The 14,206-nt window shown below is 37.1% G+C and overlaps 1 protein-coding gene and 1 non-coding gene across 2 annotated transcripts; one reads left to right on the forward strand and one right to left on the reverse strand.

Moving 5' to 3' along the window:
- Positions 1–7,085: 7,085 nt before the first annotated feature.
- LOC110666781 (uncharacterized) lies at positions 7,086–9,152 on the reverse strand. The gene is made up of 2 exons (XM_058147699.1): positions 8,689–9,152; positions 7,086–7,257 (listed from the first exon to the last, which is right to left on the reverse strand). Exons 1-2 carry the CDS (start codon positions 9,150–9,152, stop codon positions 7,086–7,088), a joined length of 636 nt encoding a protein of 211 aa, XP_058003682.1.
- Positions 9,153–10,247: 1,095 nt separating this feature from the next.
- On the forward strand, positions 10,248–10,353 carry LOC131180437 (small nucleolar RNA R71). Its single transcript, XR_009149210.1, has one exon. It is a non-coding gene; the product is annotated as a small nucleolar RNA R71 (small nucleolar RNA).
- The last annotated feature ends 3,853 nt before the right edge of the window (positions 10,354–14,206 follow it).

The raw sequence follows: 14,206 nt of genomic DNA on the forward strand, positions 1-14,206 counted from the left end.
GAAATGTAACGTGAATGCAATGCATGAAATGCATCTATACCACCAAACTCAAATTTGACATTATCCTCCATGGCAACACAATATGCAAAATTAAGAGATAGCATAAAAATTTACGAAAAAGTATATCATGTATTAAGAGTTTAAAGTTGGGACAAAATAGCAAGGATTAAAGACTTATAAACACAGTTTAGGACTAAGACATATAAGTTTTATATGAAAGAACCTATCCTAAAGTCCTAATTCTAGAAAGTTTCTGATGGTGATCATGGTCCCTTTGCATCAAACCTCTCAATTATCATATCGAGCTTGGTGTGTGCTTCTTAGAGGCTGTCTTCGAGTGCCTGCATCCTATTGTTTAAGGTGGTCTCCATGCACTGAAGGTATGCGAGGACAGGGTCTGTGGGTGATGGTGTGTATGGAGGTACTCTAATGGGGGACTCATGGTGGAGTGGCTCCTGTGCTTCCTCCTGGTCCTGTGAGGGTTCACCCTGCTCTTCCCTTGCTTCTTCCAGCCTAAGGATAACGTTCCTTTCTGCATCGATGAGGAAGCATGTGTTTCCAACCTTCTTACATATCCCCATGGATATGCAGATAGTTTGATTGATCCTGGTGATGCCGACAATGGAACGCAACCTGTGATGTCCAGGGACAAATCCATAGTGGAGTGCTATGGCTGTGATGAGACAGCCAAGCACTATGTGCCCTATAGGCTGGTGGGATATGCGACACAAATGGTTGCACAGGAAGAAACTGGTGCTGCAACGTTGGCCTATGACCATGCACCATAAGAAGAAAAGCTCATTGGCATTTACAACACCCAAGCTGTCACCACGGCCCGTGATGGTGTGAGTGGCTAGCCTGTGCATATATCTCCGAGTGGGGCTAGTGATACTTGAAGATTTGGACTTGCTAGAGTTATAGACATCGGTATTTGGGGCAATGGAGTGCCAGAAGTCAACACTATTGTAGATCATCCTATTTTGTGGAATCTCCTGGTGCCTAGTGCTGTCAAAGCCTAATATTGCATTAAATTCATCTATGTTCATTACCCGATCGACACCAAGCAGTAGAAATTCGATCCTGCCCCTATCCTTTCTGTCTATAGGCCATAAGATGGCCTTAAAGCTCCCGAGGAACTCGAGTGTCATGTCTCTATAAGCTGGGAATTGGAGTTAGGCGAATCGAGTCCATCCAATGTTTTCAAACAGCCCATCTATCTCTTCTTGTAGCCCAAGTTGTTCCAGCAACCAAAAGTCCATGTACTTTGTGGAGATAATTCTCCTATTTTGAAGCTGTGCGCACAAATTTCTATGGGTGGAATAGCGAAATGGCTAGATAATGGAGAATTTTGATTGTGCTAGCTATGGGTGTTGTGGTTGAGGTTGGGGCATGGCTTACGGCTGTGGTTGAGGTGCTTGAGGTTGTGCTTGCTGTGGTTGCCTTGTTCTTGGGCATTGTGGTGATGGCAGGGGTGGTGAGGGTGAAGAATCTCTTCCTTGTCATGAGGAAGAGCCGATTCTTCTTGCTGGGTGTTTAGTAGGAGCCATTAGTGTTTGGGGAGAAAAAAAAAGCTAGGCTTTGTGAATGGAGTGGGGATTTGAGAGGTTTTTGAAGAGGAGGAGTTGTGAAGAGGAAGAATTCTTGAATGGATGGGAGTTTAGGGTGGGAGGAGAATTTAAAGGGGCTTTTTGTCCATTCATTTTGCACGATTTGTGCCCCTAGGCATCGACACGAGTCGCATTCCAAGGACCTATGTAACTTTCTGTTCGAAAGTTGCTTTGCTAAACAGGTTACACGACCCGTGTAAATTTATTTGGGGACCCGTGTAATTTTCTGTCTTCCTTAAACTTAGAATTTTTCTCTCCCTAAAAAATGCACGGGGCGTGTAACATTACACAGGCCCAACTCGTGTATGTTTCTAGAGCTTATGTAAGTGTGTTTTTGGGATTCCAGGTTGTTACACAGGGCATGTAAAACTATATATGTGACACCCCTTACTTGTCTATAATGTAGCCGAGCAAGGCATATCACACAGAGTGCCAAAGCACCTTATCTTATCTTATTTTAATTTCTAAATATTCATTTTATAGGTTTAAATAGCCTTTTATGTGAAATTCATATCATTTATTTCCTTTATTGAAATTATAAATTAATTTTGGAATTCCGAAAATTTTTTTAACAAAAATTCGGCAAAGTGCCGACTAAAAATGAGGAAAACAGTTCTTCGGAACTTGTGGAAAACACTCCCAAATAATTTATCATAGTCCCAACTCCAATTATATTCAACATAATCCCAACATTTCTCAATTTACATTCATTCAATTCATATCATACTCATACTCAATTTATAAATAAATACTCAAATTTTATTCATGAACACAATTTATAGAGAATTGTATTAATACATAATTACATAAGTTTTAAATGTACAGAACAAAAACTAATATTTATTACAAAATATAAAATAAAAAATGTAACCTAGTGTCCTACCAATGCACTACAGATGTGAGGTGACACTGGACACCAAAATGCAGATCTGACTCTTATCCAGTCTGGGGCCTGCTGGGTTCTCGCTCCGTGTCTTCAGTACCTACGTGTTGCAAACAGCGACACACTAAGCATAAAGCTCAATGGTGCCAATATTAAATAAAAATAAACTGAAATAATTAAATATGCAGATATTATATTGTCATTTTATGCAAACTAAGATTTTTGGTAACTATTAACATTTTTGTGTATTTAGTACTTTTATGATTGTTATTTGATAATAATTTATTTAGACTTATTTTAATTGCCCAAGTAACCTATATAAACTGATCGAACTGGATAAATAAGTAAATTGGCACTGGGTACTAAGTACCTCGGGCCATCACACTATCGGGCGCAAAGTGTCTCCAAGTGTGCAATAGAACAACAAATGAGCTGTAATAGTCATTGGGCACAAGGCCAAGTGTATCAAGTATAGCAGAATGGCCATAGGACATAATATCACAGAATGGCACGAAATACCATAAATCATAAAATGACATAATACTATATGCAGTACTGCTAACAGAACTCTATTTGCATGCCAACCTATCCAAACCAATCATACTAGGCATACTAGGGCATGTTATAAAATTTAATTATGTAATTCTTTGCATTTGGTATTTATTGGTTACTATTCATTTTACTAGTCAACCAAAATGTTGACTTTTTCATGCACAATAGGTAAGTTGGTTTTAATAACACCAACCTACCACATTTTGCATTCTACACATGTTGACATTTGCTGTAAATTCAATTTCAAAACTCATTTAATATTATTTCAAATTTTCAGATTTCATGCCTTATGTTTACTGTTCCATTGGCCATTGCTACAGTAAAAATTTGACTAAACTCTCTTTATCAAAGTTGTTCCTTATTGTTTCTACTTTAATTTTCTTTTTGAATCACTCCATTTGGAGTTTTTTTAGCTCAAGTTATGCTAATTTCTTTAAGACTGACTGGATTGGTATCTACCCAGAATTTCTAGGCAGAAATGGTTCTGGCAGTTTTGATACCCTAACTTTAATTAGCAATTCAGCTGGGTTATGATCAGAATTTGGTTTGGTGTTCTTCATAAAAGTTGTTCTAAATTGTCTAAGATTTTTATTGATATAAAATTCAGGTCAATTGGACATTTCTACACTGAGTTATGACCATTTGAACAAACACTGTTCATTTAGTCATTTTCCAAGGACAGCTTGTGTGTTACTCGGATTGAGGCCATTTTTTGGTCTACTTAAGTTGGTTTTCTGGGTAGGGTTTCTTCATAAAACATGTGGCAAATTGTACTAGGTTTCATCTTCAATTGCCTCACACCAATTGGAGTAACACAACTCTACTTATGATCATAATTATGTACTAGACTCAAGGTTCAAAAATTCTTGTAAAGAAACAACACTTCCAATAGCTCAATTCCATCAACTACCAACTTCAAATTGCAACCAACACACATCAATTGGTCAAAAATTGACCTCAAAATCCATAATTAAGCATTATAACATCATTCCCCCCAAATTGGTTCCAAACCCTAACTTCAAAATCACAATCTCATACTACACATGCAAATTTAACTTACTTTTCATATCTAGCACCTCTCCTAAGTTAGAATTCAAGTTTAAATCTCATTAAACACATCACTACATACCCAATTTTATCAATTCTTCTTGCTATTTCCCATGCTTAGAAATCAAATCCAAGAATTAATCAAGAAAATAATGTAGAATAAGCACTAACCTTTTTGAAACCAAACTTGAGCTTGTCAATCTCCTTTATTTCTCCTTCAAATTGCTGCCTAGAGGTGTTCTAAGGTGTGAGGATCAAATTTAGAGAAGTCAAGTTAGGGCTTTATGGTGATTTAAGGTTGGAATTAAAGCTTGGAGTAGTGTAAAAATGGTGAAATTTTCTTTTCTCTTTCTCTCTCTTAGTTCGGCTGATTGGGGAAGATGAAGCAGATTTCTTTTTCATTTTTTTGACTCATTTATCTCTTTTTATTTGTTTATTAAATGGTTGTCTCATGGTGATTGGTGGAGAGTTTTTAATGACATCATAATGATGTCATAATTTGAGTTTTATTTCATTTTCTTTTCTACTCATTTTTAATTTAATTTTTAGCAATATTTATTCACATTTTATGTCATATAATTTATTTACTCAATTGGACAAGTTGGTCAAAAATTATCTCTGAAGGCGAAATGACCAAAATGTCCTCTGGTTTGCTTAACAGACTAAAATTGTCTGTACTAATTAAGAAAATTCTCTAAACATTTTCTTGGCATTTTAATGCCATCTAAATCTCAATAACTCTTCTCTGGAGTCCCAAAAATTAATTCACTTGGTTTTCCTATAGGCATAAGGTCGACAATTGTCTTTACAGTCGCTTCCCATTAGGTCACCCATCACCGGAGCACCGACTCATTTAACCTTGGTGTATTTCATAGCTTAAATTTTTCTAAATTTTTCATTACCATTATTTGGGTTATTTATGACTCTTCACTATAGTCTAAATATAGTTTCAAACATTCTAGCCGTCCGAACAGACATTGGTCATCGGAACAGTAGAATGTACGGACTAGCTAAAGTGAGAGCATTACAATATACACGGCCCATGTATATTCCTGGCTCTCTTATATATATATATTATTCATGCTAAAATATCTCTATCTATATGAATGAATTGAATGCAAAGATTAGCAACAGAGTTACTTCCCCGGTTTTGTGTGATTTTCTCTTGCGTGGTTTCGACTTGACGTTTCCACTCCTCCCTTGCTTTTAGTTCCTTACTTTTGTAGAATTTTGATTTGGGGTACCTTCAAAAATTAAAGGACAAAAAGTAAAATAATGAAAATTAAAGAAAGGTTACAAAAATATTTGGGTTATCTCCCAAGGAGCGCTTGTTTATAGTCATTAGCTGGACTGTTCTTTAGCTTTATGGTTGAGTTAGAGGGGTTTTGTAGGATTGGGTTAATCCATTCTCAATTGTATCCCTCGAGAAGTATGGCTTTAATCTCTACCCATTGACCTTGAAGGTACCTGAAGTTTCGCTCCATACTTCTACTGCTCCATGCAGGAAGACTTGAGTTACCTTAAAGGGTCCGAACCATCTTGACCTCAACTTTCTTGGGAAGAGTTTTAATCTTGAGTTGAACAGTAGGACAAGGTCTCCTTCCTTGATTTCTTTCCTTATTATAGACCTGCTGTGCCATCTTTTGGTCTTGTCCTTGAAGATTTTAGCATTCTCATATGCATCCTGCCTGATTTCTTCCAACTCATTGAGCTGGAGAAGCCTTTTTTTCACCAGTAGCTTTTACGTCAAAATTTAAGGTCTGAATTGCCCAGTAGGCTTTGTGTTCAAGTTTGACAGGGAGGTCGCATAATTTTTCATAAACCAGGCGAAAGGGTGTTGTTCCAATGGAAATTTTATATGCAGTGCAGTATGCCCACAGTGCATCATCTAACTTCATAGACTAGTCCTTCCTTGAGCGATTGACTGTTTTCTCAAGGATATGTTTCAGCTCCCTGTTTGAAATTTCTACTTGACCAATGGTTTGAGGATGGTAAGGTGTTGCCACCTTGTGAGTCACTCCATATTTCTTCAATAGTGTTTTAAATTGTTGATTGCAGAAGTGACTTCCTCCATCACTGATTATTGCCCTTGGTGTGCCAAATCTTGTGAAGATGTTCTTCTTAAGGAATTTTGTGACCACTCTGGTGTATCATTTGTTAGTGTGGCTATTGCTTCTACCCATTTTGACACATAATCAACACTAACCAGAATATACTTGTTTCTAAAGGAAGATGGGAATGGACCCATAAACTTTATTCCCCACACATCAAATAGTTCTATTTCAAGTATATCGTGCAGTGGTATTTCATTCCTTCTTAAGATGTTTCCAATTCTTTGGCATTGATCACAAACCAGCACAAAGGATCTCACCTCCTTAAATAGATTTGGCCAGTAAAACCCTGCTTGCAAAATCTTGGCTGTTATTTTTGTGGTGCCAAAATGTCCTCCTTATGATGATAAATGGCAGTGCTGCAGGCAGAATGTTCTCTATGTCCTCCTCCGGTATGCATCTTCTTATTAGCCCATCATTGCATCTCTTATACAGCAAGGATTCTTCCCATGTGTAGAATTACACATCATGCAGGAATTTCTTCCTTTGCTGGTAAGGCATGTTTGGTGGCAATACCCTGAATACAAGATAATTAACAAAGTCAGCATACCATGGGGCTTGGGAGAATGCTAATAATTATTCATCAGGAAATGAGTTATCAATTGGTAAATCCTCAATGTCCCCTATGTTTTCCTGTTTCAGTCTTGAGAGATGGTCAGCTACTACGTTTTTGGATCCCTTTTTATCCTTGATTTCAAGGTCAAATTCTTATAGGAGTAAGATCCATCGAATTAACCTTGGCTTTGGTTCCTTCTTGTTTAAGAGGTATCGAATGGAAGCATGGTTTGTGTATACAATGACTTTTGATCCAAGTAGGTAGGATATGAATTTATCAATTGCAAATACCACTGCTAGGAATTCATTTTCCTTGGTAGCATAGTTGATTTATGCATCATTGAGTATTTTACTGGCATAATAAATAGCGTGGAGCTTCTTATCTTTCCTTTGTCCAAGTATTGCTCCAACTACATAGTCACTTGCATCGCACATCACCTCAAATGGCAGCTCCCAGTCAGGTGGTTGCATAATTGGTGCTGAAATCAAAGCTTCTTTGATCCTATTGAAAGAAATAAGGCAATTTTCATCAAAATCAAAGGGAACATCTTGACTTAACAAATTAGTCAGTGGCTTAGCTATTTTGAAAAAATCTTTAATAAATCTTCTATAGAAGCCTGTATGTTCCAAAAAGCTTCGCACTCCTTTGACTGATGTTGGTGGTGGCATCTTTTCAATAATTTCAATTTTAGCCTTGTCAACTTCAATTCCTCTTTCTGATACCAGGTGCCCAAGAACTATACTTTCCCTTACCATGAAGTGACATTTTTTCCAATTTAGAACTAGATTTGATTCTTCACATTTTTGCAACACTTTGGATAAATTAGCTAGGCATTCATCAACAGTAGTTCCATAGACAGAAAATCATCCATAAAAACTTCCATAATATTTTCAATGTAATCAGAAAAAATGGCCATCATGCATTTTTGAAAAGTAGCAGGGGAATTACTAAGACAAAAAGGCATTCTTCTATATGCAAAGGTTTTATAAGGGCATGTGAATGTGGTCTTTTCCTGGTCTTATGGGTGAATAAGAATTTGAAAAAAATCCTGAATACCTATCTAGATAGCAAAAATAGGAATGTTTCACTAACCTTTCTAACATTTGATCTATGAAAGGGAGAGGAAAATGGTCTTTTCTAGTGGCACTATTCAATTTCCTATAATCTATGCACATATGCCAACCAGTGACTACCCTAGTAGGGATTAATTCATGGTTTGCATTTTGAATGACAGTTGTCCTACCCTTCTTAGGCACTACATGCACTGGACTAACCTATTTACTATTAGAAATTGAGTATATAATACCTGCATCTAATAGTTTTAGAATTTCCTTCTTAACTACTTCTTTCATGTTTAGGTTAAGTCTCCTTTGATATTTAATAGTGGGTTTGTTGTTTTCCTCTATAGGTATCCTATGCATGCAAATTGAAGGACTAATTTCATTTAGGTCTTCTATTTTATACCCTAAAACCTTGCTATGGGTCCTAAGTATCCTTAATAAATTTTCCTCTTCTACATTTGATAGGCCAGCATTTATAATAACGGGATATTTAGAATTTGAGTCCAAGAATGTGTACCTTAGTGTGGAGGGGAGAAGTTTCAGTTTTACCTATTTGGTGTCTTCTTGTGACTTGCTTTTGGGTTGCTCCTCCTTTAGCTCTTCCACCTGGAAAGCTTGAGCTAAGTGTAGGGATGGTCTAGCTTCTAGAGATTTTACACAAGCTGTAATTTCTATATTTTCATTATCTGCTGTGTGGCTGTGCACTATGCATGCTTCAAGAGGATCTTCAAGATGTATTTTGTGAATTTCCTCTTCAACTAGCTTGTTAATTATGTCAACTCTTAAGCATTCATCAGGTTCAAGTTTATGCTTTATTGCTTTGAACAGGTTGAATTCCACCTTTTCATCTCCTACTTTGAGAGTTAATCACCCATTCTTAACGTCTATGATAGTTTTGGCAGTTGCCAAGAAAGGTCTTCCTAGGATGATAAGAATTTGGATATCCTCTTCCATTTCCAGGACAACAAAATCAACAGGAATAAGGAATTTTCCCATTTTGATGGGGATGTTTTCTAGGATGCTAATTGGGTACTTGACAGATCGATCAGCCAATTGCAGTGAAATTATTGTGGGTTTGAGCTCTCCTACACCCAGCTTTTGACATATTGATAGAGGCATCAGATTCACACTTGCACCTAGATCACAGAATGCCTTGTCTATTTTCATGTTGCTAATAAGACAAGATATAGAGAAGCTCCTTGGATCCTTGAGATTTGGTGGCAGCTTATTTTGTAATATGGCATTGTATTCCTCTTTAAGAGCAACTGTCTCATACTCTTCCAACCTTCTCTTCTTTGAAAGAATTTCTTTAAGGAACTTAGCATATGATGGCATTTGAGAAAGTGCTTCTGTGAAGGGAATGTTAATTTAGAGTTTTTGTAAAACTTCTAAAAACTTTCTAAACTGTTTATCCAGTTTAGCCTTCTAGAATCTCTGAGGAAAAAGTAGAGGAGGTCGATATGGCTCTGGTAACTCCTTTTTCTTCTTTGTTTCCTCTTCCTATTCCTTTTGAGCTTCTTTCTCTTTCTCCTCTGTTTGATTATCAGATTCATCAAAGGTTTTCTCTGTTGATTTTTCGTCTAGTGGTTGTTTTTCTAATGTTCTGCAGCTTTTCAAGGTAACTGCCTTACCACCTCTTTGGGGTTCATCTCTAGTTGACTTAGCAATTTACCAGTAGCCTTGCTTGAAAAACTTGCCTACTGAGCAATTTGGTTTTCAAGCATCTTATTGTGGGTGGCTAGTTGGTCCATTCTGAAAGCTAACTATTTTATCATTTCATTCTACTGTTGTTAGGCTGCTAGGAAGCCTTCCATCATGGATTCCATAGTCGACTTTGGTTCAGGTTGTTGGAGTTGAGGGGTGGTGGCGACTGTGCAAGGTTTTGTCCTTTGTTTTGAAAACCTAGGGGTGCTGGTGGTCTGTACCCTTACTGCTTGTTCATGGGTTGATTCTACAAGTTACCATGAGAAGTTAGGGTGGTTTCTCTATCCAGAGTTATAAGTATTTGAATATGAATTGTTGAGCTGCCTCTAGTTGAAGTTTCCTCCGTTATTCACATAGTTTTGCTGTTCTATAGAGGGTTCATTGAAGTTGTTACATTCTAAAGTCATACACCCTCCTCCACAGCTATCGCAATGCTAGTTGCTCATCCATATAGCATTGGCTTGCATTCTGTCAAGTCTTTTGGTGAGCTGGTCAAACTGAGCATTTAACATGCTTAGGGCGTCCACTTCTAGGATCCCTGTTGGTCTTCTTATATCTCCCCTTTCATTTGACCACTCATAGTTGTGATAAGTGACCCTTTCCAGAAGTTCAAGGGCTTGTGCTACTGTTTTCTCCATCAACTCTCCTTCCGCAGCTGAATCTACTGTGCTCCTTATAGAGGCTAATAACCCGTTATAGAAATTCTAAACTAGGAGCCAATCTTCTATGCCATGGTGTGGACATTCCTGTGTAAGTCTTTATATCTCTCCCATGCATCATAGAGTGATTCACCTTCCTTTTGCCTAAAGGTGTTGAGTTCAACCCTCAACTTTGCAATCTTCACAGGGAGGAAATACCTTACTAGAAAAGCTTGTGAGAGGTCTTCCTAAGTGGTGAATGTTCCAGCTGGTTAAAAAAGTAGCCACTTCCTTGCTCTATCTCGAAGGGAGAATGGGAATGCTCTGAGTCTTATAGCTTGATCAGAGACTCCATTCATCTTGAATGTGTCACATAAGGCAAGAAAGCACTGGAGGTGGTAGTGTGGATCTTCTGTAGGTGAACTTCCAAACTGGGTCTGTTGAATCATCTTGAGCCATACCGGTTTGAGTTCAAAATTATTGGCCTCCACTGTGGGTCTTGTAATGCTGGGCTGGAATACTTAGATAGATGGGGCTACGTAGTCCCTCAAGGGTCTTGGCTGGTTGTTGTTGTTGGCCATGACTAGAGTTTTTAAAATTTCTTGATCTTGTTCTCGGTGTCTCCTTTCTTTCCTGATAGTTCTTAGAGTCCTATCTATCTCAGGATCCAAGTCCAAAAGCTCTTCCTCTGGTTTTGTTCTAGTCATGTACCAAACCAAATACCTGAGAGAAAGTAAAAGAATAAAAACAAATTAAATAAATTAAATAAATTTAAATAGTAAATGTAAATGTATAAATTAGCTAAATTGCCTATCGCCTAATATTACTAGGAATAAATTCCCTGGCAATGGTGCTAAAAACTTCTTTGCTAGTTTTACAACTCCACAAGTGCACGGATTGCTAACAAGTAATAAAGTAGTGAGTAGAGTATTATCCCACTAGGAATTTAATTAGCAAGTACCAAGTTACACGGTAATTATGACTGTCTAGGCTACCGAATATAATGGGACAGTGAATCTAATTTATCTTGAGTACTAAAAACTAAGAGAACAATGAACTTAAAATGAAACAATCTATTAAAACAATTCCAGAATTAAGATTTCACACTTTAATCTTATTATGGATTTGATCATGTCTATTCATTGGATTGAGGATCGTTGCTTTGATGAAAATTAATCCTAGGGTATCTTAGGTGCCTTGTCCTCTCTCAAAGCACCTAAGGTGTATTTCAATTAGAGCTAAACCCTAATTTCATTGGCGATTAGTCCTAATAAAAACCCTTTAAGATCTATGATTAATTATGGAATTCCATGAAGGATTTCAGCCTATCTCTAGGTCAAATTTTCTAAGTTCAATATTTCGATTTTCCAATACTAACCTTCACCTTTTAGTTCTTCGATTAGTATCTTATATCATGTCTAAGTGGGTACCGGCATATAGCATGTATTAAGAACATAAAACATTAAATCAAAGAACAAAACTCGAATCCAATAGATAAAACTCAATATTTGTCCATAATAATGATTACAAGTGTTACTCTCCTAATTTTAGAATAAAGAAACTTCTCACTCAAAGTGAGTTTAGCAAATATAACAAAAGTAAAATAAAAGAACATAAAAGCAGCCTAAAGAAATAGAACAAAAGAACCGAAGAGAATTCTCTATAGCCTTGAACTTGTGAAACTTTGATTAAGGGCTCCTCTTTGATGCTAATGCACTGTTCTTCAAGACGGCTTGAAGAGAATGATGAAGATGTGTGTATAAAGATCAGTGATCAGATTCAGAATCCTTTCTCTATTTTCTGCTGCTTCTATTTATATTTAATGTCCTAGGGTTAGGTTTTTTAGAGTCCCAAAGGCATCAGAAGTCTATTCTAGGTGTAAAAACTGGAGCTGAAATCAAATTAGGAAGCTGGCTGTCGGCTGATACATGGCCTGTGTGTTACTACACAGCCTAGGGCCATGTATCTTACTGGAACTTGAAGGCTACATCTCGTATTTAGTCAGAAGGTTACATGGGTCTTGGCTAGTTACGCAGGTCTAATTACATAGCTCATGTTCTGTTGTTCTTCTGGGAATTCTTCAAGCTTTTCCAGGAAGAATCTTACATGGGTCTCTGCAGGTTACATAGGTTGTGTTACACGGCCCGTGTACTGTGCTTCCTCTTTGGTTTCTTTGGTTTTCTCCTAGCAGTAAGTTACAAGGGTCTGTGGTATATTTACATGACCCGTGTAAAGTGTATCAGCAATAATACTCTTCTTCTTGAGTTTTTCGAAGCTTCCTTCTTTACTCCTATGCTTTGGAACTCTCTTAAAACACCTGAAAATATATAGAAAACATAGAATTCAGTGCAGAGTAATGAAATTTACAAAAGTTCATGAATTTGATGATTATGCATGAAATTACCTATCTAAATGTTATGAAATGCTGTACAAATGTGCTTAAAAACATCTATATAATATAGGTGTATCATATGCAAATTCTATCAATGGGAGGTACTTATCCCAACTCCCTCTAAAATCAATAATGCAACTTCTAACCATATCCTCAAGTACCTGAATCACACTTTTTGACTGACCATTTGTTTACGAGTGGAAAGCTATGCTAAAATTCAACTTGGTACCTAAGGCTTCATATAGGTTCTTCCCAAACCTCGATGTGAACCTTGGGTCTCTATCAGATATGATGGATTCAGGCACTCTATGTAACCGAACTATCTCAATTATGTACAGCTTTGCTAACTTCTCTAATCAGTAGTTGGTTTTAATAGGTAAAAAGTAAGCAGACTTGGTTAACCTGTCAACTATCACCCATACTGCATCATGCTTCTTCTGTGTAAGAGGTAGACCAATGATAAAGTCCATTATGATGCAATCCCATTTCCACTAGGGTATTGTGATTGGTTGCAACAAAACTAATGGAACTTAATGTTCAGCCTTAACTTATTGACATTTCAGGCATTTTGTCACATAATTGGCAATGTATTTCTTCATGTCAAGCCACCAATAATGAGTCTTCAAGTTTCTGTATATCTTGGTGCTTGTTGGATGCATGGCATAAAAGCTGCTATGTGCGTCTTTAAGAATGCTCCTCTTAAGTTCTTCATCATTTGGAACATATATCTTCCCTTTATAATACAAGTGACCATCTCCTTTGATCTCATACTCACTCTCCTTCCCTTCTTGGATTTGTCTAATAATAGTTACCAATCTTTCATCTAACTTCTAAGCTTCTTGAATTTGATACAATAAACTTTGTGTTACTTGCAGCTCAGCTATAATAGCTCCATCTGGCGCTAGAGTTAGGCGAGCATTCATGGCTCTCGAAGCTACCAGAGATTTCCTGCTTAAAGTATCAACAACTACATTCACCTTCCCAAGGTGGTAATCAATTATGCAATCATAATCTTTCAATAATTTGATCCATCTTCTTTGCCTCAAATTGAGTTCTTTTTGAGTTGGCAAGTATTTGAGACTTTTGTGATCTATATAGAGATAACACTTCTCCCCATATAGGTAATGCCTCCATATCTTTAATGCAAACACGATTGCTGTAAGTTCTAAGTCATGAGTTGGGTAATTCTTTTCATGTGGCTTAAGTTGTCTGGAAGCATAAGCAACCTCTTTCCCTTCTTGCATTAGCACACATCCTAGCCCATTGTGCGAGGCATCAATATAGATCACAAAGTCTTTTCCCGACACTGGTTGTGTAAGAATGTGTGCTTTTGTAAGCATTGCCTTCAACTTCTCAAAGCTGGCTTAACATTTATCATTATATTCAAACTTGACATTCTTATGCAATAATCTAGTCAATGGAGTTGCAATGAGTGAGAACCCCTTCACAAATCTCCTATAGTAACTTGCCAACCCTAAGAAACTTCTAACTTCTGTCACATTCTTAGGCGGCTTCCACTCCACGATGGCTTCTATCTTTTTGGGATCAACCCTAATCCCATCAGTTGATACTATATGTCCAAGGAAAGAAATTTCATTTAATCAGAGCTCACACTTAGACAACTTGGCATATAGTTTTTTCTCCCTTAATGTTTG

The sequence above is a fragment of the Hevea brasiliensis genome, chromosome 5 (genome assembly GCF_030052815.1).
Source record: "Hevea brasiliensis isolate MT/VB/25A 57/8 chromosome 5, ASM3005281v1, whole genome shotgun sequence".
Taxonomy (NCBI): Eukaryota; Viridiplantae; Streptophyta; class Magnoliopsida; order Malpighiales; family Euphorbiaceae; genus Hevea; species Hevea brasiliensis.

Coding starts and splice junctions, on each gene's coding strand:
- LOC110666781 (XM_058147699.1), bottom strand. CDS start 9,152: ATGCCATCATATGCTAAGTTCCTTAAAGAAATTCTTTCAAAGAAGAGA. Junction 7,258..8,688: donor ATCATAGACGTTAAGAATGG/GTGATTAACTCT, acceptor TTCTTTCAATAG/GATCAAAGAAGCTTTGATTT.